General features: G+C 40.4%; 1 protein-coding gene and 1 long non-coding RNA gene across 2 annotated transcripts; one reads left to right on the top strand and one right to left on the bottom strand.

Annotated features, from left to right (window-relative positions):
• Positions 1 to 2,308: 2,308 nt before the first annotated feature.
• On the bottom strand, positions 2,309 to 20,148 carry LOC139226423 (uncharacterized). Its single transcript, XR_011587262.1, has 3 exons — positions 20,023 to 20,148; positions 6,610 to 6,719; positions 2,309 to 2,411 (listed from the first exon to the last, which is right to left on the bottom strand). It is a non-coding gene; the product is annotated as an uncharacterized lncRNA (long non-coding RNA).
• A 1,435-nt stretch (positions 20,149 to 21,583) lies between these two features.
• Positions 21,584 to 23,989, top strand: cdkn2a/b (cyclin-dependent kinase inhibitor 2A/B (p15, inhibits CDK4)). The gene is made up of 2 exons (XM_070887955.1): positions 21,584 to 21,866; positions 23,726 to 23,989. Exons 1-2 carry the CDS (start codon positions 21,744 to 21,746, stop codon positions 23,987 to 23,989), a joined length of 387 nt encoding a protein of 128 aa, XP_070744056.1. The 5' UTR covers positions 21,584 to 21,743.
• Positions 23,990 to 26,369: the final 2,380 nt, after the last annotated feature.

Here is a 26,369-nt window from a genome sequence, read left to right as displayed (position 1 = left end):
CTTTTTTCCGAAGTAGACATTCATCATTTAGTTTAGACATGTTGATTGATACCTTCATCATGAGGCCTTTGACTGAGTCAAGTCAATTAGATTTTAAAGGGTGACCGGCACCATTGCAGTTTTCTATTTAACGTCTACTTCGGAAAAAAAGTATCTACTGACCTTATATTCACAGCTCTCAGTTCAAGTCTTTTACATCAATTAAAACAAACAGATAATATACACCTTTTATATCCCATTCACAGTCCCTACCACCATTACGGGCCACAGCTCGGCGAGCATCCTTTTTTCTATAAATCGTTTCACATATGTCCAAGATTGACACTTGCAGTACAGAGCTGAGGCAGGCTGGGGTACGAGAGAAGGTAAGGCAATTTAAAGCAGGTTGAATCCCCTGGATGTAGGGGAGTTATGATGGAAGTTGCCGAGCCCAGCGCAAAGCGAGTTTTATTCTTTCGATGTTTTTTGTTAGAATTTTAGAATGATTCTGGAAGATTTGTACCATTCCGTCTGCCATTCTACGTGTAGGGATTGGCCATTAGGCTCTCTTTTCTACTATTGACCGAAATAAATAAAATGTTATCCATCAACCAAATCAAAAGAAACAAAGGAAAAATCTAGAAAAAATATTTTCTTAAATGTAGTCAAAGCGTGAATTAATAATACAGGAAACACTGACTTCCAACTTTGTAATTAAAATTCTTTAAACTTACTCTGAAATACTGATACACATTCCACATTGTGAGTCTGTAAACTTCAGAATACAGACATCGACAACATGGAATCATCACACACGCAGGGGACCAATCGGCCCAGCAAGCCTCTGCTATTTTATTTTACCAAACTGCTCCAGCGCCGCTTCAAACACATGTTCACTAATGCATTGTGTAAAGCTCATTTCAAAAATATTTATTTTAATTGTGCCCCACTCCACAGGTGAAAAGACGTGTCATTCCTCCTCCGTGCATGAGGAGGAATGAAATATCTTTACTCAAAGATGGTGAAAATTAAGCGACATATTATGAATCACAATGTGGAGTCTGACTGCAAGGGGGAGTTGTGGGGTGAAATGAATGAAAATAAGTCGCCTCTGTTGGTTTTAAATTGAATAAAATTACACCGCTTCTTCATAGTGACATTCGAAGCATTTCATACTCATCCCCTCTTACAACGGCCGTGCAAGTTCCGTGGTCAGAAATTAATCTTAAGATATTCTACTCTCCCTGAAAATCCAACCTATAAAATTGCAGCATTGTTAATGAATATAAATTATTAAGTGTAGCTCTTGCAAAATAATATCGGAATATATCATGTCTGCAAAAGAAATTTAAAACATCCATGTCTTTAAAGATAAATAATTTGTTACACTTTGAGAATCACAACGATTAATACAAGCACGCTACATACATTTGACCTGATTTGAAATTAGCTCATCGGAACTCCGTAACACCTGGGAAACTGGTTTAAATTCTTCCTCGGTGTCTCATCTGCTGTGCTGTGAATTTCAGTAGAATACTAATGAGAAAGTTGCATAGCATTAATGTATTTTGAAAACATAACAGTCCATTTCCTGAAACAACTTCAAGCGTGTCCGAATGGATGTTTATTAGATAACCATTATGAATCCTTCCACATTACAATGTTTTATTGTAAATGTGGCCCGTTTACCGTTTGGGGAAGGAAAGTGGAGGGACACTGTCACTATGAAAACGCTCATAGAGGGTCATTTTTTTACAGTCGTGCTTTATTGAGACATCTATACAAACACTTACTCCGAAATGGGGCAAACAAAATAAGTCTTATCAAAGTAACATTCTAAGAAACTGACATTGAAATTGCGACTGACCGCAATGTTGTTCTGCAGTTGGAGCCTGCCTGAAACTGAAAGCCACTCCTTACGTCACCCTTACAAGGTTTCGTTATTAGCCGTCTAATTGTTATATACATCATGTGAAATTATTAGGAAGCATTTATTTAAAAGTATTTTGTAGACACTATCGCACCTTTCTGTTGTTGATCAATATTCGTGGTTGAGTTCCGGGCTAGCAAGCCCAACAGGTGATTTTTGGAGGGTTCTCAAAGTTCGAAGCTTTGTTTTTTTTTTCCAGCTTGTACTCACATTTACAGAGTGAATTCACTTATAATTCAAGAAGTCAAACTAAATGCACGCGGGATTGAAGTCTTCCGTCTTGTTGAACTAAGACATTATGCAGGAGTCAGTTTGAAGAGGAAGTGTCAGGTCTAAATGAAAGTCCGGCCATATTTTAATCTGCCATGATTTTATTTCAACATGTTTTCACAATGTTACATAAAATACAGAGAATACGTTGTAACCCGATTTAAAACGTTTTGTCAGTTGAACAATTGAATTGACTGATGGATCATCTCCTGTCCAATCATTGATCTGCAACCTGCAATGACGGCAAATAGGTTTCGACTTTTAGTTCTTGAACTGTAGGTGAACAGTCAAAATACATGCTGGTATAATAAAACCAGTCGTTACAAGAGGATACTTTATCTCCCAGAAATCACCATCCAGTTAATCAGTCTCAGACCTCTAAAAACATTCAATTACTGTGGTGTTTTTCTAATTAGAAATGAAGTTCCGGTCAATTATTTTTAAATGCAGAAAATGAGCTCTGTGCAAAAAAAACATGCATTTTTATTTAATACATTTGAACAAAATTCACAGAATGTAAGCGTTACGGCAACTGCATTGTTACAGATATAAAATATTGCTGGCGTCCCCTTTGCCTATGTGCGCGCTGTGGGTCTACTTCCTGTCAGTGAACAGACACCAAACCGTCAGTGCCTCAGCCTGGTGCCGTACAGAGCCGGCCAGGCGAGTTGTGTGGATTTTCTGTACTGGTAAAACGCCCAATTTGTTTTGAAACCGGTTTTCGAATAATAAAAATGGATGATGATTTCTGAAAGATAATTTCACGCCTGACTGTCGCATGAAACTTCAATGCTAAAATAATGCATAATAAATGACTGCTGGCCGGGTTTGATTGGAGCAGGGAGATGGAACCTGGCCAGAAAGTTGCTCCTTGAACCACGGGAGCCTTTCCATTGTCAGCCAGAAAGTTCAGAACGAGTTAGCGTAGAACCCGAATTCGGGTAGGGTGTAAACGTAACCGTTCTTCGCCCAAGTTAACGGCGACTTGCTCTTTAATATTAGCAACATGTTTGGTTTATAATATATTCATTTGTGAGACTCGATAAAGAGTATTTAGGAAATAAATAATATGAAATGCTTTTAGGTTCGCGGTTAAAGCAGCCACCGTGCAGATATTCTGCAAAAATAAAGCCAATCGTTCCCAATTTGTTTCAAATGAACGACTAGCCTTGAACTTGATAGCAGAGTCTTCCGAATTGAATGGCTATTGCTAATTATGTGTCTCTTAGAGTCACCTTTTGATCCAATGTGTCAGCCCTAGCTCAGTTTGTGTCACTCTCGTCTCTGAGTCAGAAGGTTGAGTTCAAGTCTCACTCCCGAGACTTGAGCACAGAAATCTAGGCTGACACTCCAGTGCAGTACTGAGGGAGTGCTGCACTGTGGGGGTGTTGTCTTTCGGATGAGCTGTTAAACCGGGGGGGGGGGGTCTCTGTTCTCTCAGGTGGACCTGAAAGATCCTATGGCACTACTTTGAAGAAGAGAAGTGGAGTTCTCCATGGCCAACATCACTAAAACAGCTTGCTGTTTGCATATTTGGCTGTGGCGTTTCCCACATTACAACAGTGACTATACTTCAAAAAACGTCATTGGCTGTAGAGCGCCTGGGGGTTGTGACAGGCATATAAATGCAAGTCTTTCTTTCTGTGATTGGGTGAGGTGTGAGGGAAATGTCTTTATCATCATTAAAGTCAGATTTTATTGCTGTTTTTAAAAACCGGTTTGGAGTGTTTTTTCAATCTTAACATTAAAACAGAAGAAAATCAAGAGCAAAAAATAGGAGCTCAGGATACATATCAGTAAAATCAGTTTTATTTGGAACATCACTAAAACTCAAGAAAGGCCTCGGCTGAGCGAAAGTACAACCCACAATTATTTACATAGTTTATGAAAAAAATCTACAATTTATTGATGGAAATCGGTAAAAATGAAAGATTGTTATGGTTTCCAAGTAATTAAGATCTGTATTTTTCAAACTGAACATAACGAGACTCTGAGCCGCAGATTATACTGAATTACAGATTTGCAAGTTTCTCAGCCAGCTAACACCAGTAAAACACATAACGCCAAACACTGAGCTCCATCCCACAATGAGCTGCGTTAAGTATGTGAGTTAGCCAGATGGTTGTATATATTATTATGGCAGTTTCTGAAGAAACTGAAAGGCCAGCCTCCGTGCATTGTGCAATGTACTCACATGTCACAGGCACCCACAGCTTATGACAGAATTCACACCATGATAGCCATTGTGTCCCCTGCTGTTCAATGAGTCTTTATCAAGCACAGCAGCATACCACCTCTGCGCATCATTTAAACTTTGGTTTGTAAATCCGTCAATTTGTACAGTATTGCTTAATGGGTATCCTGAGCCTTGCCATTTGAGTATAAGTTACTTGCTTTGACTGCTTACAATTCAGCGCCAATAAATTGTGTCTCGGGATGCCCGTGCTGTGCGGCAGTGACATCTTCATAAACATTGCGTGATGTGCGTGCTACATGTCACACACGTCATTCATGCAATACACATGTATGTCAGGACCCGTGAAGACCAAGCATTCTTCAGGTCAGAATCGGAATCTATTAACCCAAACAAATTCGGTAGAAATCGATAAAATAAGTTAATGATCCGGATCCGTGGTTCCGTGTACATCGTTTTTGCAATTATGTTACTTTGTAGATTTACAATAAAAATATGTGCCAGGGTATTTTTTATAATAGTCAGCGAATCTCTCCATTACATACAAGAGTCCAGCGCGCATCTGTCGAAACTGACACTGGAGTGGGAATTTTTGATGTATTCTGATTGTGTAGTGCCAAATGGATCTGTGACTGCAGTCTAACTGGCAATTTATCAAAGATAAGAGACATAAATTCAATACTTCACTAAAAGCAAGAGTGTGCGAACAATAAAAGGACATGCAGAAGAGAGGAGATGGAGGAAGAGACCCAAACTGTATTTACTGGTCTGAGATGGGTAGCTACAGAATAGATTTAAACCTGGTTGTACATTATCGATATATTAAAAAAAAATCTCTGGATAAGATTGTAAACTGATCCATCTGATCTAATGGACTTTGTAAAGTCGTTTTGACATCAACTGTGTTACTCGACGCAGTATCTATCCTATATAGTTCAAGATAGTCTCTTTTAGAGACAGTATAAATCAATGAGTGAATGAATCAAACATAATAAATAAAATAAGTCTGTGAATCATAGGGAGAGAGGGACAGAGGAGTGGAACACAATCAGAAAGATGTATGCACGGCACTGAAGGAATTAGAGGGGAGGCACAGTGCACAGAAACAGTTAAAGGGATAGAGGCGTTTTAGTCCAACATAAACACCACAAGAGATCAACTTATATATAACAAACGGAAATATTTTATATGACCAGTCAATCTCTCCTGGTGTTGCATAGGGGGAGTCAACACCGAGTGCTGTCTTCAGGTAATGCAAGGTTAGAGAGCAGGGGGATATTTGCATCAAGGCAGAAGAAGGCAGGGGCAAGGGAGGAGGAGGGAACAGGAAGAACTTCGGAGAAGGGAGAGGAAAGGAGAGGGGCGAGGACAGAGGAACATGATGGGAGGGAAACGGGAGGGGACAGGATGAGAGGGGGAGGAACAAAGGATCCTGGGTAAGGGGATGGGGGAGGGTGGAACAGAGCGGGGAAACGTACCTCAGTGGGGGAGGGGTTAGAGAAGTAACCCAGTGGGGCAGTTAGAAAAGTACTTTGCGGATGGTAGGGGAGGAGGAGGGGGTGGGGGCGGGGGGAGAGGGCAATGCACTCAATTGTAAGGTTTGGAAAAATCCTTCAGCACGTAGCAAATGACCTCAGCAGGGGAATGGGGTTGGAAAAGTATTTCATTTGATGAGGAAACATGTTTTTTCTGATATTGAAGGGATTCTTACTTTTTTTAAGCTGCATAGGTTTTAATGTTATTACTTTTCATCGTCCCCATTAAAAAAGGATCCCAACTTTTCAAAACAGGAAAGAAATTCCGAGATGTCAAGTATGAAAAAGCCCTGATTTAACAAAAAAATCTGGATACCTTCCTTTTTTCCCTTTTCAGAAAAGCAACTGATTTCTCCATGTCTGTTCGAGAGATGAGGTGTTATGGCGTTTCTGGCCTACAGTTATACTGGGAACTGCAGGTTAATGTGGACACTTTTATAATGAGATTTTCCACAGAACCAGGATAACATAGGTATTCTCCATGTATGATAAAATAGAATGCTGTGGCTCGCCTGCCACTTTTAACATTTTAAATATTATACCATCTATTACACAACGTACGGTATTCCTGTTATTATAAAGTTCCATGAGAGGCTTTCATGCAGTTAAAAATCAGGAAATGTTGATGGGTTTTCTTATTTTAAAATATGTGTTTATTTGTAGCAAATAAAACAGAAGTGTAATGTAGTGAAAACACAAACCGGCTTTTTTTCCTATAGTTTAAAGGAGTCAAACTGCACACTGATGGTTGTGAAGTAACTTCCCCTCAGCAAACGATAGCAATGTTCCATCCATTGTGAACTGGTAAGACCTGTACATAACCAGAGATCTTAAAGTGAGAGATATATATTGTTTTGGTGGAGAAATACTTCACAAAATAATATTTTGACAGAAATGAAAATATAGATACATTGCCCTCCACATATCACATAGAATAATACAGGTTCAAATGTATGTACAAGAAAACATTAATACACTTTCAGAATGGACATGAAATTGGCAAATGAAATTCAACACAGATAAGAATGAGGTATTACATTTTGGTAAGAAAAATAAGGTCACACATTACTTGGAAAATAAAAATCTAAATGGGGTTTAGGAGCAAAGGAATCTGGGAGTAAAAATACACAAATCACTAATAGTTGCAACACAGGTTAATACGACCATAAAAAAGTAAACCAAGCCGGAGGGTTTATTTCTAGGGAGATAGAATTGAAAAGTAGGGAAGTTATTTTAAAGCTGTATCGAATCTTGGTTAGACCACATTTAGAGTACTGTGTAGGGTGCTGGTCACCATATTATAAAAAGGATATAGAGGCACTGGAGAGGGTTCAAAAAACATTTCAAGGATGATAGCAGAACTGCAAGATGTACCTATCAGGAAAGGGTGAACAGGCTGGGTTTATTTTGTCTTGAATAGAGAAGGCTCAGGGGTGACCTAATAGAGGTCTTTAAAATGACGAAAGGTTTTGATGGAGTAGGTACAAAGGGCTAGAAATTGCATAGCCCCGTTTGGGGCGATAACTTTTGCAGGAGTGCAAAAGTATCACCGGGTGCTACATAATTGATTCCAACGGGAACTTCCGCTTTAGTGCTCCAAGAGGGAAGTGGAGCGCTAAATCAAGGGCTACCACTTCCCTTAGAGCGTTAAAGGGAGTGACGGGGTGGTATCGGCAGAGTACTGCACAATGTTCTGGGCAGTGCTGCCGGTTGTACAGGCTCCTTCCCGGGCCAATACAGCATTCATTGAAGCCTAAGGCTGTGGATGTTGAGCAATGGCATCTGTGATACATGCATAGCAGCTCCAAGCACTCTAAGAGAGACCAGGGCTGAGAAATTGCAAGGTACAAAAAAAGCAAAATCCAACACACTGGGAATAGAATTAAACTTTGGCCTACCTGTCCACCACTGCCTATAATTAGCGCCCCCCAAGCTGCCAGCCGAGGTGACAACGCCTCCTGCAGCTGGCGTTTCTGATGCCCGCGATGCTGCAGGGGGGCCAAAGTGAATTTTACATCCGGGGCAATAACGAGATGCTGCGGACCGAATGACATTATGATCTCCGGGGCTCAAGAGATTGAGGCGGTAAGTTTTAGCACCAGCGCTAACCCACCATAGAAGTTCGGGGGCGTCGGTCATTTTGCCGCACCTGGTCGGTTAGCACTTAGCACCTCATTAACGCTCCCCGGAGGCTCTAATGGGAGGTGCATAGGAGGCCAATTTCTCCTCCCCAAGTGCTTCCACTTGTGGGGAAGAGCAAAACTAGAGGCCATCATTATAAGATAGCTACCAAGAAATCCAATAGGGAATTCAGAAGAAACTTCTTTACCCAAAGAGTGGTGAGAATGTAAAAATCGCTACCACAGGCAATAGTTGAAGCAAATAGTATAGATGCATTCAAGGGGAACCTAGATAAGCATATGAAGGAGAAACAGAATAGAGGGTTATGCTGATATGAGTTACACAAGGGAGGATGGGAGGAGGTTCAAGTGGAGCATAAACACTGGTATAGACTGGTTGGGCTGAATGGCCTGTTTCTGTGCTGTATAGCCTATGTAATTCTAAGTAATTCTATTTCAGGGACCCAACATATCTCAAGCTCAAATGATCTTATAATTTATGATGTCATTTGAACTCGTGTTATTTCCTGGCAAGCACTCTAGCATGTGTACAATCCTATCTGTAACACATTCCAGCCTGTGTGTGAAGAAAGTTTGGAACGAGTAAAGGCCTTTTGGCCAATCAATACTGTTCCTTCCATGATTCAGTGTTAACACCCAAATCATTGTGCGTCTCTCCTCAAGATCATATATTCACTCGTCAGCTCCATGTGAAATTGACCCATTATATCACAGCAATCTCGTGAGTGTTATCTTGGCTCAGTTGGTAGCACTTTTGTTTCTGAGTCAGCAGTTGAAAATAGCATGCTCATCCTACTATGTACTGCATCCAGTGTGAACTGAAACTGGTGTAAGACAGCCTTCTGGTGAGTTCCCACACTTCCTGGAATTGGTACACTCAGAGACAGATTGGGGCCTGAATCCTTGATGTGCACCCAAAATCACTTTGTGTCGATGTGAACGTATACACAGTAACTGTTTATGTGTTCACCATGGGGAATTAACTGTTTTGTTTTATTCTTTGTTTCATTTTTTATTGTATATGCTTCATTTTTTTTAATTTATACAGTTGAGAACATCCTTTACACAAAAAACTAAACAAAATAATGTATCTTGTTATAGCCTAAGTTACAAGTTATTGCTATAATGACAAATCAGGGAACATCAATTAAACTTTCCAGTGTCAAAACTATTTGGTACAAAAATGTAAAAAAATAAACATCCTCTACATATTAAATATATCTGTAATACTGGACAGGTATGGGTGAATTGAAGACTCTAATCTTATAATGCAATCAAACGACAAACATAAACCACTGAACTTTGAACCATATTTTATATATGATTAACAACTTTTAAAAAATCCGTCAGCTACCCAAATTCATCTGCTATCCCAGGTCCTCACAAAACTTCTACTTTTTGGCCTATTGCTCTCTGATAGCATCAATGGCTCCCTTTCCTGAGGCTATGTACTCCAATGTTCAAGATTGCCATCACCATTCCTTGCCTCAAGAAGCCACCCTTCAGCCCTCCATCCTCTGCAACTGCTGTCCTATCTATAACCACCCTTTCCTCTGTTCAGATCCTCAAATGTGTCATTACCACCCAGCTCTGTGCACATCGCAACCTGTTGCTATTCCTTCAATCTAATTTCCATCCTACCCACAGCCTGCTCCAGTCAAATCCACAAGTGAAATAGTTTGTGATTGCAACTGTGATGCTCTATCCACCTTTGTCCTCCACAACCTCTCCCCAGAATTCAACATGGCTGACAATTCCATCTTTCTCCATTATATCCCCTCAGTGGCACAACAATTGCTTAGTTCCACATCTACCTGGTCCTTATACAGCCAGAATAACTCCTGCAATGGCTTCCTCTCATCTTATGTGTGCCCCAAGATTCCTTCTCTGCCATTTTCTTTTAATTATCCACATGGTGCCTCTTGAAAATCCTTTACATTGTATGTAGCAGGGTAACATTTTTCTGACATTAACAATACTTTTCAAAATCAAGTAAAGTTGATCTCTTTGTGCCAATTACTGGTGTCACTAAGAGTTCCCTGTTTTTAATTTCATTAAGCATGGGGTCACCTTTCATATGTATGTTCATGAAACTCAATTCTATCTCTCCATCACCACCCATGACTCCATGATCACCACTGTGCTGTCGGACATCTTACCAAACATCATTTTTTTTCCCAGCTTAATATTGGCAAGCCCAAAGCCACCCTGTTCAGCTTCCACCAATAACTCCACAAACTCGCACTTGATTCCATCCCCCTCCCTGGCTGCTCACACAGGTTGAACTCAACAGTTCTCAATTTTGATGTTCCATTTTTCACTGAGTTGAGCTTCAAACGTCATATTCCAGCTACTGCCAAGACCACCTAATTCCATCTCCACATCATTATATGCCACCACCGCCACACCACTCCCATTTCTGCTGAAATCTTCATCCATGCCTTTGTCACTCTCATGCTCATCTACTTCATCAGCCTACCAATTTCCATCTTACAACTCATTCAAAATTCAATTTCTCATATCCTATTGTTCACTACGCTCGATTCTCTGTCACTGCTATCCACTGGTTCCCCGTATCCCAATGCATCAAATTCAAAATTATGGCACTTCTCTACAAGCCCCTTCATAGGCATCCCGCTCCTTAACTCTGCAGTTTCCTTCATCGGTACATGGACATACTCTGCACCTTCCACCTCTAGCCATCTTTGTAACCTTGTCTTCACTCCATCTTCAGTCACAGAACCTTCAGCTGTCTTGGCACCACACTCTGGAATGCTCTCTCTAAACCGCTCACATTGCTACCTTTATCCCCTTCTGCAAAATCTTCCTGAAACCCCTCACCATGCTACCTATCTCCCCTCCAATAAAAGCTTCCTCAAAATCTCTTTGACTATGCTTTTGGTCATCTCACTAAAGCTGTTCATTGTCTCCTTTCTGTTATTTGCTTCTGTGAAGGACTTGGGATTTTTTTTACGTTAAAGTTCTATTGTTAAATATAATGTTGCTATTGTTGTAAATGCTGTGGTCTGATGTATCATGCACCAACGAGGTTGAGGAATTTGAACCACACCAATATTGTGGTCTCTATCTACAATGTAAATTTGAACTGCACTGACATTTAAGACAGAGATAGCTGGAAACTGTGGTTATTGATAGATGGAGCAGCCGAATCATGCACAATTGTTTTATCATTAATCTTCACAACTTTTTCTTTATTGCTAACCCTTCATCAAAAGCTGGGTATGGCCTGTGCAGACAATGGGTTGCAAAATCATTATTTTTTCCTGTACAGAAGCAAATGGAAGCACTTCAGCTGCTCAACACAATAGCAACTATCTTTATCGCTGCCTGTACTGCTCTGCCTTCTGCAAAACCATCCTGCAATGCAAACAGATTGTTTTGAACAGCAGAGGGTTGAGAGTGTGGACAGGAAGTTCTAAATGGCAGAAGCCCCAGCATAAAATAATGCTTCACCCTACTTAAAATTGAGACTAAAATTGCCCATTTGCACTTTAACAATTTCATTCTACATTTAGAATCCCAGGAGAGCATTATTAAAAATGCATTGCCACAAACCCCACCCCCACCTGTGTGCCCATCTCTGATTTACTTTCTGAACTGTTACTGCTCTTTACTCGCTCCTATCCTGATTGTTCTCCCAATATGTTTTCCATCTTCATTCCCTCAAGTCCAATGGGCACAGGCCTGACCGTATGACACATAGCTCATTTGCCATCCACCACCAGAGCTGGCTCCAAAATATCAAGCACTGCTCTGCTAAAATCATTCACTACATTAGGATTATTCTAGAGAGAAAATATAACCATCAGCTTCTTTGCTACCAACTGTCTCCTTAAAACTATCTCCTCTTTCCCCTCCATCCTCACCTCTAATGACAAGTTTGTCACTCTATTTAGTTGTGTTCGGCTGCCTCTGATGCTTCTCCTTTACCACCAAGCCTCAGGTCACCACAGACTCCCCCTGCCCTAGCCCTGAACGCATGCCTCTCTACTTTCTCTCCCATTTCCCCCATGCCATCGCTGAGCTCAATTCATTCATAAGACCCACCTTCTACTATATTGATCCCATGCCTTTTAAACTGAAGCCATCATCTGCGGCCCCAGCACAAACTCCATAGCCTTGCCACCGAATCTATCCCCTTCATTGGTCACTGTCTCAGACTGAGCTCTTTGACCAAGTCTCTGGTCTTCCCTCCTAATATCTCCTACTTTGCCTCAGCATTCATTTTTTTTATTATGCCTCTGTTAAGCACCTGTGGGTGTGTTTTTATGTTAAAGGTGGTATATAAAGGCAAGTTGTTGTTTCTGACCAGTTTAAGACTGTTTGCCAAAGGGAGACCCAAGTATTGCAGATGTTTGAGATTATTGTGATTGGTCATGTGCTAATTAAGGAAAAATATATCATAACCCAGCATTATAATATGCATGCCCTAAATACTGGCATGATTTACACAGATATGGTTTTAATCAACTGCATTCCAAAACAGAGTCTTGCTCAAAACATTTCCAAAGTAAACATGTGGGAATTGTTCCACTTTCAGTATGCAAAATGCGTTGCAAGATCCAGGAACCGGTCCTGCATAAGGTAGCCTGAGGAGCATGGAATCCAACAATAGCTCACAGGATCCATGAAATGTGGGTCTCTGATGTAGTGAAGATCATGGAGGTTAAGCCTATTTTAATTAAAGAGTGCAATCAATGGTAGGGTATCAAAGACTTGTCATTAGTAACATTTTGGTCCTTAATATTTCACTGGTTCAAATGAACAATGCACAGCAAGCTTAATATTGCATCTGCCCCCTCCTTAAATGTGATCTTTGATCATATGATTTCATTAGAAAAGAGCTAATTTCTCAAAACTGACACCTTCATTGTGATAGAGCAAAGAATACAAGAAAGATCTGTCAGATTATATTTGGTTAGTCTGCTGCTTTGACTCGTGACCTTGTACGTAGGCTTCCTAGCAAAGTACATGAAGCGAGCACGATGTGGGTCTTCCTTAAGTCTCTGGGCTGTTATGTGTAATTGAGAATGGGATGCATGATGGATCAGAAAGTCATTCTGTGTTTGCACAAATATGTCCATATTTTCTTCTTTTAAAGATAAGTGTTAACGTTCAGCCAGTTCTATTTGTGAGTGACATTTTTCCATCAAAATGGTAGGTGTATTGCGGTTTGCCCCTGCTGGATTTGTACTTCATTAAATCTGAAAATCTCACCTGACAGAAACTAGCCAAAATGTCAGACTGCAGTGCTATCATTTCCACACATCTATAGCAGTTACAAAAGTGCTTAGTTACCAGTACTTCCAACCAAGCCAAATATGCAGTTGCACAAGACATCGGAACGTGAAGGCAATAGCTGTCCTCAGCACCTAAAAATCTCAGTTTTCTGACGGAGGGCTCACTATCTTTCTTCGTGGCATGCATAAGAAACAAGTTTACTTTGTTGGGACCAGAAAGTGAAATTCTGGTCCAGGCCACAAAGGTGTAAATTACTGAGAGTATCCACACTCAATCAAAAATTGAAAGGGTGTGGATAGTTAGGCCTGCAGAGACTTGAGACCATATTTTCCTCTATGGGTAGAGTTAAATAGAAATTATAGAAGGAAGCAGTCATTGACTTATAATTACAGTTTAGTAAATGAATGTTTCCTTAAACTTACACTCAGAAATAGCACTTTTACCTGAAAGCCAGATCGATAGGTTCAAGCCCCACTACAGACTTGAGTACATAATTTAGGATGATATTTCATTGCCATGCTGCATTAGAAATGCTGTCTCTCGGATGAAATTTTAAAGCCATGTCATGTCTGCCTCCTTAGTGGGTGTAAAAAATCCCATGGCACTTTTTGAACAAGGAGCTCCCCCTGTGCCTTCACCAAAATTCGTCCTTCAACCAACACCACCCAAAACAGATTATCTGGTCATTACCTAATTTATTGTCATCTAATTTATTGTCTAATTTATTAACCTCTGTCGGCGTAGAATACGGAGAAGACGCTTGTGTCTGTGCACATTCAGAGACAGAACTCCAAGTCATAGTCAACATCTTCACTGAGACATACGAAGGCATGGGCCTTAAACATCCGTAAGATAAAGGTTTTCCACCAAGCTGACCCCATCACACAGCACTGCTCCCCAGTCATCAAGATCCACGGCGCGGCTCTGGACAACGTGGACAACTTTCCATACCTCAGGAGCCTATTATTAGTAAGGGCAGATATCGACGATGAGGTTCAACACCGCCTCCAGTGCGCCAGCGCAGCCTTCGGCCACCTGAGGAAGAGTGTTTGAAGACCAGTCCCTCAAATCTGCCACCAAGCTCATGGTCTACAGGGCTGTAGTGATTCCCGCCCTCCTGTATGGCTCAGAGACGTGGACCATATACAGTAGACACCTCAAATCGCTGGAGAAATACCACCAACGATGTATCCGCAAGATCCTGCAAATCCCCTCGGAGGACAGACACACCAATGTTAGATTCCTTGATCAGGCCAACATCCCAGCATCGAAGCACTGACCACATTCAACCAGTTCTGTTGGGTGGTCCAAATTGTTCGCATGCCTGACATAAGACCCCCAAAGCAAGCGCTCTATTCAGAACTCCTACATGGCAAGCGAGCCCCAGGTGGGCAGAGGAAACGTTTCAAGGACACACTCAACGCCTCCTTGATAAAATGAAACATCCCCACCGACACCTGGGAGTCCCTGGCCTAAGACCGCCCTAAGTGGAGGAAGAGCATCCGGGAGGGCACCTTGAGTCTCGTCGCCGAGAACATGCAGAAAGCAAGCGCAGGCAGCAGAAGGAGTGTGCAGCAAACCAGTTCCACCAACCCGTTCCTTCAACGACTGTCTGTCCAACCTGTGACAGAGACTGTAATTCCCGTATTGGGCTGTTCAGTTATCTAAGAACTCACTTTTAGAGTGGAAGCAAGTCTTCCTCGATTTCGTGGGACTGCCTATGATGATATTGTCTGTGGGGCCTTGTTTTGTGCCGTGTTTGTCTACTTAACAACAGTGCTTACAGTGCACTTCAACTAATCAATTTCAAAAGTACTATATAAATGCAAATTATTTCTTCTTCTAAAAATATAGCAATTGGTTCAAAAATAAAGACAGAACTGAGTTGATACCTCTTCCAATTGGTTTTAAAGCATTAACTGCTTCTATGCAAAAAGGTTGAACAAGTATATTGGCAACATTACAACCCTTAGCATTATCTACATATCAGCAATTTATGAATATGTACAAAACGCCTTTAGGTGATAAGTTTTAAGGGAATTTACATACTGAGCAATTTCCTGATCAATCTACACATTATATTTTCGTAAAAGTTTACACCATGAGGAAAATATAACCCTTGCTGAATCATAATAGACCTGTGGTTTGTACATATCGAACGCTGGTTGTGTCAAAAGGATGTTTTTGTTTCAGGCTTGGTTGCAAATAAAGCAAGCTACGCAGTAATAGTCATATTGTGAAACTTTGGGTAAGAAAATAACTTTTCACTATCGCAGGACGTCCCATAGTGCTTCACAACATCCGTAAGATGCGCAACAAAGTTTTAATTAGAATATGAGGAAAATCAAATGTATATGTTTCGGGAACGGTAAATGCGTTTGTAATGACTTGCTCTTTGGTATTTATCATAGAATCATACAGTACAGAAGGAGGCCATTCGGCTCATTGTGTCTGTGCTGGCACTTTAAAAGAGCTATCCAATTAATTCTAATCCCAATCCCCTGCAAATATTTCCTTTTCAAGTATTTATCCAATTCCCTTTGGACAGTTAATATTGAATCTGCTTCCACCACCTTTCCGGGCAGTGCATTGTAGATGGTTACACCTTCTTGCATAAACAAATCTCATCATCTCCCCTCTCTTCTCTCCAGCTAAACAGATTCTTAAGGAAATATCGATTTTAAATTTTCCCACGTAGCGATGAGAGGAATCCTTATTGTCGGCCTAATTTTGGTATGGCTGGCCAAGAAAATCCAGCAGCATTTCCTATCTTATTTTATACGGTTATATATCATTCGATGGCGCAGTACGTGTAGAGTACAGCATAGAAATATCAGATTTAAACGCTTCAAAGCCTCGTGACACAGGATTACAATCTGCTCACTTCGTAACACAGTGCGGCCAAATGTCAATGTGCTCACTATATTTTCCAAATATATATTTACGGGCACGAAATGCATAAAACCAAGGCAAAACATTTTAAAGCTGACTTCGATTAATTTAAGTGGGCTATCATTATAGCCCTGCATTAAAACTCAGGCATTATTTGGTTGTTTTCTTGAGTCTATTTTATGTTGCTGGCAATGTGTCCTTTCCCTGACTCTTGCAATGGACTCTATTACAACCCACATGTATTCATTAATGTAATATATAAGCATGTTTCTTTACAGTATTTAAACAACCGCACGTTTCGTACTGTTACTTAAATCACTTCGAAACACCGGAAGGTCATAAGTTTCACTTAAGCGAGTTTTCCTTTGCTGAAACTGACAGCAAGGTCACTGAGAGAAGTGCCAGCGCACAGCTACAGATCCAAGCTCAAAGCAGGTTGGTTGAATAAGTCGGATGGTGTCGCAGAAACAGTAAGCAAAGACGTATTCAGAACATTCAATTTTTTCGCCACCTGGACAGTCACGCTTCCCAATCATTATTATACGTTCAAGCATAAAACATTAACATGTTACATTTATGACTTGAAAGTAGATGCATTTACAAGGCCTGGAACCAAATGTTTATATTACAATATAAGGATTCCCTTATCAATTACATCGCATACGTTACTGGAACTAGGGTAGTGCTAAACTTTCCCTTACGCGCTTGTTTGGGCGATCTCTGGTAAGATTGTTGAAATTGACTTTAACCACCTACACAGTTGGGGGGAGAATTAAAAACAGTGTGTCCATTGGGGAGGGGCTTGCACCTTTAATGAGCTCTAAAATAATTCGTTATTAGCTGTAAGTACTCCGCATGCACTCATTAGGCGTCCCATTACAATAGGTTTACGATTGGGTGGTAGTAATATTTAGTAGCTTTCGGATTATAAATTACTTTAATTAAAATGATTCCTGGTTTTCTTGACTTCACACGGCATGGAAGGAGGTAGTGTTTTGGAGAATCTCCCCAGTAATTAGCAAATAAGAAATAAAGATAGGAGGGAATTCACATTAGAACCCTCAAAAACTGTTAAGTAGAGGGTGGAATAAATAACCCAGAGGAAGGTGAATTGCTGCCCACATTTCTTAGATTGCGATTCTTTTTATTATCACATATTATTCATTCCTGCACTTTCAGGCTGCGAACTTTTCACTATTTTGCCCGCCTCATACAATCTCACTGTAACTGTCCCAAACTTAACTTTAAAAATAACTTAGACATTATTTTGTACGTGCTTATGCAGAGTTGTATTATAGCAGTAGTGTTATTACTATATATGTGTTTTTAATTCTCCACCCAACTGTGTAGGTGGTTAAAGTCATGTCAATTTCAACAATCTTACCAGAGATTGCCCAAACAAGCGCGTAAGGGAAATTTTAGCACTACCCTAGTTCCAGTAACGTATGCGATGTAATTGATAAGGGAATCCCTATATTGTAATATAAACATTTGGTTCCAGGCCTTGTAAACGGAACTAAATGTTAAACAAGTAAAGGAAGGCAACAAATGCTACCGGCATACTCGAAATGAAACTTCACAGTTTGACCATGCCTTTATTCTCTGTCTGTCTGTCTATTATTATCGCTGATATTAGCGAGACGACTGTTGACATAAATTTTATAAAAACACATTTGTCATAGTGAAGTAACTCTCTATTAAGCCATATTTATCGCAATATATGCATAACTGTCACACGATGAAGCATAAAGTGTACATGGATTTCCCCTTAGTAGCTTGGACATGTTTATTTCCAGCTCTCCATAATTTACTAAATTTATGGTATGGACATTTATCAAATAAGCACATCCAAACTACAAAGGGAAATCTGAACACTGCTATATTTGTAAAAGTACTATGTTGGATACTTGTACTAATTTAAATTCGGCGCATGGAAGCAAGGCTAAACTACCTCCGCCTGCGTTAATATGCCTATTTTAAGAAAGCTCTTTAATTTTCCAATGACTTCTATCCATTACTTAATCCTATTATGCCTATATTAATTGTGTCCACAACAACTTGCACTTCTACAGCACCTTTAACGTAGACAGATATCTCAAGGCCCTTCATGGAGGCGTGATCATCATATATATATTCATATTAGGAACCTGTGGCCCCAATAGATGTTTAATTCCTAAAGTGACAAATGTTAAAATATCTTCGCCAATACTTAAATTTCCCACCTGATGAGGCAAGCCATTTCATCCCAAACCTACAAAAGCGTTTGGCCTGTGCTCGCTGATAACTGAGCCGCATCGTCCGTTTATTTTTTTCATTGATGTGATGTAGTCGACGCTAGCAAAGCCGCATTTATTGATCATGCCGGGTTTGAGAGTGGGATGTTTTGCTTGCTCAGATGAGCAAAATACAGTTTCTACTATTGTTCTTAATAACATTTGCACAATATATGCATAAGGATATAATCGTATTGATCAGAAACTGACACCGAGGAAGGCCCTTTGGTCAATCAAGCAATAACAACGCAAATAAAGCTATCATATTACTAAATTAGATTACACGCATTATTACATTGAGAATACCGAGGGAACTAGCTATTATTTATTGATACATTTGTTTTCTTTACAATGTGTATGCACACATCTGTGTAAATTAAATATACATGCATGTTCTTAAATGAATCACAAAAAGGGAAGTTGTTGCACAAAAGCTAATTTATTTGGAAAATGTGATTCCACATTTGCCATAAATATGACTGCTTAAGGAGTTTAGCTTGAAATAACGCCACTCGGCAGATCACATTGTTAAATTATCACTGTACAAATGACCACTTGTAACAGTGAGAATGGAGATAAAATAATAGAGGTAATCGTACTTATTATCAACAACTTAAAATATGTCCATAAAAGTGAGTGGGAGCCATTTTAAAAAGAAAAATGTCCATTCGGGTGCTGGTGGAATGGAGACTGTATGAAGGGGATCGTGTAGAGCAAGTAACATCGCAAAGAGTCAAAGCTAGCAGTGACACTCATGCATTCCACACAGCATTGGATATCTGTTCTCATTTTCGTTGGAAAATTAACAGTATCAATGTTAAAACTCTGATCTAGTTTTCATCTTCGAGTCAGGAGTGCAAAGTAATGAGCATTATGGACCCAGAGAATATAATATTAAATTAATAAATTAGCATAAATTTAATAGAACGTCGTATTTTATTGTTAGGACAATTCATTTTGAGGGGTCAAAAAGGTGGAACGAGGATTGTGTTGCGTTGTTGGGCATAAAAAAACATTAAAACTGGTGAAGTAGTGACCGTGTACATGAGATGAAACAAACCCTTTACTGCATTAATAAATGAGTTAACGGAGGGTATCCATAGCTGGGATTTAGAGGCATTTATACCAACTGTACGGACAGTATGAAAAGTAACTAAAAACCCCGCCAGAGGGTCGATTTGGAAACCCGGAATTAAGGAACCTGCAGAATATCCACATATAAGTTATTGGAGTAGATAGCTCACCAAGAGAATAAATCCCGAGTGACAGTCAAACTGGAAGGCAATGTTCGCTCACAGTGAAACTACAATTTAGCTAGTGTGTAGCGAATAACGCGAATGATACATCCTTTCACTATCAAAGTACGGATGTTATCCATCAGTAAGAATATAAAAGTGTGTATTTCAACCTTTGCTTCAAAAAAAGTAAGACAGCAATATTCTGCACATAGTGATTAATGTCGATTATCGCGAGTTTAAAAAAAATAAAATAATGCATGACCCCGACCAGCATCGACAGTATAACTATCTGCTCTCAGTAAACTTACAGCACTTGGTATTCATTTTTGTTGAAATCTGAGAAGAAAGCCTGCATCGGCAGCGTTTGCCTGCCCGTATTTGTTTTCTTAATGTCTTCTTTTCATCATTAGATTGAAATGATTACCACTCCTGTGGTTGACATTATCTAATATTTGAGGGGGCAGCTGAAAATTCATAAATGTAAACATCTGCATATTTTATAAAATCTGCACAATAGCATTGATATTAAAATAAAATGTTTGTGATGCAATGGATTAACCCGACCGGCGCCCCTTCCATATTAACGCTTTTTCAGCGAAGAGTTACTTTTTTCACTACAGCAGAATTTAATCTAACACGTTTAACCTGTTCTTTAAATTATTCGTATTGCAATTATCGTTCTAGTCTGGTATTTTCTGGTTACCGAAGATCCCGAATACGATCCTGGCATTTATTTAGCGCCTTTCGCGACTTCCGGAGGTCTTAAAGTGCTTAACAGTCAATGAAGAACATTTGAATTGCAATCGCTGTTGAACTGTAGGAAACATTTATGATAGTGACAAGAGTGGCTTAACAGTGTAAGCAAGCAGTTACCAGTTCAGAACAGGGCAATCCTAAACTACATGTCCGTTTCTTTAGAAGGGATAGGTTCTAAGTTTGAAAATAAAATGTACGGTTATTATGGCGGGGAAATGCGAGCCGTGAATGCAAAGCTTGTCCAAATGACAGCCCAAGCCTGACCTCGCCGTTATCTATAATTAGTACACGCACTAGCACATGTTTAAAAACACCAAACATCTGCACGCACGAATATTATAGTGCAAAAATAATGGTTAGCCGCTGTGCGCTGCAGAAGCTCCTGTAACCTAAGATAATGCCGCCTTCACCCGATTCAGACTGTGGCCCGAGCCCGGATCCCGGCTCCCGGGGTTCACTCACCCTCGCGCCCGCCCTGCGGATGGCGCGCGCATGCGCCGGCCCCCTGCCAGAGCCCAACCACCCCTGGCAAACGTCAGTTTACGCAGCCTCGCGTGCATGCGGAGCAGGCATCTGTTACAGTTAGGATTCAAATGAGTGGAGCACAGCCTGCACGCGCATGCCGTTAAGTCTGCGATCACCCCTAGTCTATTCAACTTGGCCATCGCGCTGGTCACCGTCGTCCCTTTTCACACCATCGTCCCTTTTCACACGTGCACTCGCCGTCTCCGCGCCGCACTCACTGACAGCTCTCCCTTGGCTGAGCAAGCACAGCGCGCACGCGCGCACAACTGGGCGGCCAGCCGGCCGCTTTTGGGGTTGAGACGCTGCCTCCTGTTCCGCGCAGGCGCGCTGCGCCTCGGCGCCTCCTCCTATCTCTCTCATCACGCACTGCATTGTGACGTGTGGACTCGTCCCAAGCCATACGCACACGCGCACAAACATGTCTGAACATATCACAGTGACCTGCTTGTCAGTTAACTAGCAGCGCCCCTAACCGGGCAGCAGCTGCGCTCTGGGACCCCGGGCTGTTCAATGCGCGGAGAGGGCCAGCGGACCCGCAGACTGCATCCAACCAACTGAAAAAAAAGCGACCCGAGAATGATTCACGGACATCGCTCCACCTTCTGAGACCATTTAAATACTCTCACCGAAGAGACCTGTCACTAAGTGCAGTAACAGGTTGGAGGCTGGTAAAGGAGCGAGCTTGAATTCATCATTATTATTGTTATTTTCGAAACAGTGCAGAAGGAAAACATATTAGCTGGGCACGATGGCTAATAACGACGAACTTGCAAACGCAGCAGCTCAGGGGAACATTGGCAAGATGCAGCAATTGTTGAAGAATGGAACAGACCCCAATGGTGTCAATCGTTTTGGCAGGACTCCTATACAGGTACATATTTTCATGTAATGTTCCATTATCGTGTTTCGCTCATATGGTAAGATTTGTCCGAAAGCAACATGATTGTTAACCTTAATGCAAAGCAAAATACTGCGGATGCTGGAATCTGAAATCAAAACAGAAAATGCTGGAAATCTCAGCAGGTCAGGCAGTATCTGTGTTGAGAAACAGTTAACGATTCGGATCTGTGACCTTCGTTCCATGATTGTTAACCTTTTTCGTGGATAATTGATATTTCCCTGACCTTGTTGAGTCCCCATCACCAGTTCAATGAGTTTGCTGATTCAAATCTTGGGGTTGCATTTGGAGGAGAAGGTTTCAAATCCCGGATGTATTTTTAAGAGACGCACATTTTTATAAAGGGAGAGGAAAGAAATAACACAACACAGAGAATTCTAACTGTAAAATCACCAAGTTATTTGTACTGGATTACAAATTAAAAACCGATCATTTTGGCGCGAATTTAATTACATTATAAGGAAACGATAAATATCCATTAATTTAACTATGTTTTAAATGGGCGATGTATTTCTTTTATTAATGCGTGTGGTGTAGAAACTACCGTGTTGGATATTGATCCAAAAACCCGAAAAAAAACTAGATGCTGCAAATCTGAAACAAAACAAGAATCCGTTGGAAACTCAGCAGGTCAGAGATACGTTAATGTTTCTAGTGCAGACCAAATAGAAGAAATTAATTTTCCAGTTCTGACCAAGGATATTAGCCCATATTAATCTAATCTGAAGTTTCATAACTTTATGATGTCGCATAATTTGTAATAAATAATTTTAACCGCACTGCCCGAATATGGTCCTATTTTACCATTGAAATTGTATATTTCATTATTTAACTAGGATACTGGAAAACCATGTCAACCCAAATTAAGCAACATAAAAACGCGCTTAAAAGTAAAGACGGTCGTAAGACTTTTTATGGCTCAGCATTAGGAAATTGGATGTTCAGTCAGGAAGAACGGTTTGGAAGGGCGACAGAGAAACGTTTGGTCGAATACTGTAGTAGATTGTTGGCATATATTTTAGAAATTATAAGCTATAATAATATATTTTAATATTTATCTTTTACTACAAATGTAATTTATCCATAGATAAATGTCTAAAGATGTTATAAATGTTTTATTTGAATTTTTTCTGTACTATTGTCTAAAATATCTGTTGTATTTACAGTATTTTTTATTTGCGATTGGCACATTTTACAGCAATATCTAAATATCTTTTCTGTAAAGTCAATATTTATATTTGAAATATATGTATATTGTCCAAACAGCTTTACCCGGAATAAACTAGTTTTATTTTTAAATTTGAAGAAACTTCATATTTTCGTTGGCAATTTTCCCTTTTAATTTGGCATACTATTAAGACCGTGCGTTATAAACGTTTAAACTGGGATTAGAAATTATCTAAAATGATTAGTAGTTTTAGATTCTGCCATGCTCCGGTGCTCTGCTAACTGTCCGGTCAGTTGTAAGTTTGCTGTAAATATTAGTTTTTTATATACCGTTAATGCTTTTAGGAATTGAATAATTTTATAACAAAATTAAACCCAGAAAAAGAAAAGAGAGAGAAAAGTAATAAAACAAGGAATAACAAGTATGGAGAGCTGGGAATTAGAAAGCTTAAAGCAAGCAAGGAAATGAAATGAAGAAAATAATAAAATTGGCAGATTTCTGTATGCGCCTACATTTATCCACGTAGTCCAGATAGAATAGACAAATAATATAAAAATGTAGTTATTTTACAGATATGGTAAGTTGAGTTCCATGTGCTGCGATACACTGGGTTTTAATCATTCAGTCCTAGTTTAAGGCCATTTTCTTCTCTTTCCTTGTTCAGGTGATGAAAATGGGCTGTCCAGCCGTGTGTCAGCTTCTCCTGGACTACGGAGCCAATCCCAACCGGCAGGACGATCAGCAAATCGCACTAATCCACGATCTAGCCAGAGAAGGTCACTTGGACACGTTGGAAGTCCTGGTAAAACATGGGACGGCTAACACCAATCTTCGAGACAAAAACAACCATCTGCCCATCGATTTGGCGAAGAAAAATAACCACTTGGAGGTAGTGAACTATCTAGCTAAACTAAACCCAGCCTCTTGAGTGACTGTCCTTTTAATTTAGCACACTTGAGAGACTTGTCATCTTCCTTCTAGTTTTGATGTAAAGAAGTATAGTCGATGGCATCCTAAAAGGAACAGATGACTGCAGTACCTAGTCTCTAGGATTGGTTGGACCGATGGCTTTATTTCGCTATTATAATTTCCGTGTATGCTTTATAGGAAGACTTTTTTCGCCTACCGCGTTTATTCTGTTTGAGTTACTCCATCTTCTCATCCCATTATTTTTTTTTAATACACTCGTGTTTTTGAATACACTAGTGTTGTACGCACATAGGAGCATAGGAACAGGAGTAAGCTATTGAGCCCCTCGAGTCTGTTCTGCCATTCAATGAGAGCATGGCTGATTCTCACCTTTGGTGGGTATATGGGCCATATACCCACCTTTGGTCCATATCAACAACAACTTTAGCACCTTTAACATAGTAAAACTTCCCAAGGCGCATATTTTCAAATCCCTCCATGGCCTCGCCCCTTCCTTTCTCTGTAATCTCCTCCAGCCCCACAACCCCCTGATGTCTGCGTCAACCAATTCTGCCCTCCTGAGCATCCCGGATTATAATCGCTCAACAATTGGTCGCTGTGCCTTCTGTTGCCTAGGCCCCAAGCTCTGGAACTCCCTGCCTAAACCTCTGTGCCTCCCCACAACTCATTCCTCCTTCAAGGTGCTCATTAAACATTCTCGTTGACCAAGCTTTTGGTCACCTGCGCTAACTTATATTTATGCGGCTCAGTGTCAAATTCTTAGCGCATAATACTCATGTGAAGCGCCTTGGGACATTTCACTATGTTAAAGATGCTATATAAATACAAGTTGTTCTGGTTGTTTGTGTTTAGAAGTGTTTCCTAGTTTCCTAATTTCACTCCTTTTTTAAACTATGCCCATTGACCCCCACCCCTCCCAGTCTTAGAATCCCTATCCAGTGGAAATAGCACCAATGTGATTGCACTTGAGAAATGACTGTGGAAACTGATGTAAATTTATTTTTGTACAGTCTCTTTGCAATTTCAATGTTTTCTCTTTGTAAATGTCGCTGGTTTATAAAAATGTGCTTGATTCTATGAGTTTCTCAATCTTCTTAGCCCACTGCACTACCCTTACACAGCTTTCCTGACAGATAAAATATATTCCTGGCACGATGGAAAATATATTCCTGGCATGAAGCATTTGACAATGTGCCACATAAAAGGTTATTGCACAAGATAAAAGTTCACGGGGTTGGGGGTAATATATTAGCATGGATAGAGGATTGGCTAACTAACAGAGAACAGTCGGGATAAATGGTTCATTCTCTGGTTAGCAACCAGTAACTAGTGGGGTGCCGTGGGGATCAGTGCTGAGACCCCAACTATTTATAATCTATATTAATGACTTGGAAGAAGGGACTGAATGTAACATAGCCAAGTTTGCTGACGATACAAAGATGGGAGGAAAAGCGATGTATGAGGAGGACACAAAAAACCTGCAAAAGGACATAGACAGGCTAAGTGAGTGGGCAAAAATTTGGCAGATGGAGTATAGTTTTGGAAAGTGTGAGATCATGCACTTTGGCAGAAAAAAAATCAAAGAGCAAGTTATTATTTAAATGGAGAAAGATTGCAAAGTGCCACAGTACAGCCAGACCTGGGGGTACTTGTGCATGAAACACAAAAGGATAGTATGCAGGTACAGCAATTGATCAGGAAGGCCAATGGTATCTTGGCCTTTATTGCAAAGGGGATGGAGTATAAAAGCAGGGAAGTCTTGCTACAGCTATATACGGTATTGGTGAGGCCACACCTGGAATACTGCATGCAGTTTTGGTTTCCATATTTACAAAAGGATGTACTTGCTTTGGAAGCAGTTCAGAGAAGGTTCACTAGGTTGATTCTGGGAATGAGGGGGTTGTCTTATGAGGAAAAGTTGAGTAGGTTGGGCTTCTACTCATTGAAATTCGGAAGAATGAGAGGTGATTTTATCGAAATGTATAAGATTATGAGGGGGCTTGACAAGGTGGATGCAGAGAGAATGTTTCCACTGATGGAGGAGACTAGAACTAGAGGGCATGATCTTAGAATAAGGCACCGCCCATTTAAAACAGTGATGAGGAGAAATGTCTTCTCTGAGGGTTGTAAATCTGTGGAGTTCGCTGCCTCAGAGAGCTGTGGAAGCTGGGACATTGAATAAATTTAAGACAGAAATAGACAGTTTCTTAAACTTTAAGGGGTTATGGGGAGCAGGTGGGGATGTGGAGCTGAGTCCATGATCAGATCAGCCATGATCCTATTGAATGGCAGAGCAGGCTCGAGGGGCAGTATGGCCTACTCCTGTTCCTATTTCTTATATTCTTATGAAATATATAGACTGTGCTTATGCCTTGCAA

This window comes from Pristiophorus japonicus, chromosome 1 (assembly GCF_044704955.1).
Source record: "Pristiophorus japonicus isolate sPriJap1 chromosome 1, sPriJap1.hap1, whole genome shotgun sequence".
Classification (NCBI taxonomy): Eukaryota; Metazoa; Chordata; class Chondrichthyes; family Pristiophoridae; genus Pristiophorus; species Pristiophorus japonicus.
This window is presented reverse-complemented; position numbering and strand designations above follow the sequence as displayed.

Excerpts from the sequence above, each read along its gene's own strand:
- cdkn2a/b (XM_070887955.1), top strand. The coding sequence starts at position 21,744 with ATGGCTAATAACGACGAACTTGCAAACGCAGCAGCTCAGGGGAACATT. Across the intron at positions 21,867-23,725 it reads TTGGCAGGACTCCTATACAG|GTGATGAAAATGGGCTGTCC; the intron begins GTACATATTTTC and ends TTCCTTGTTCAG.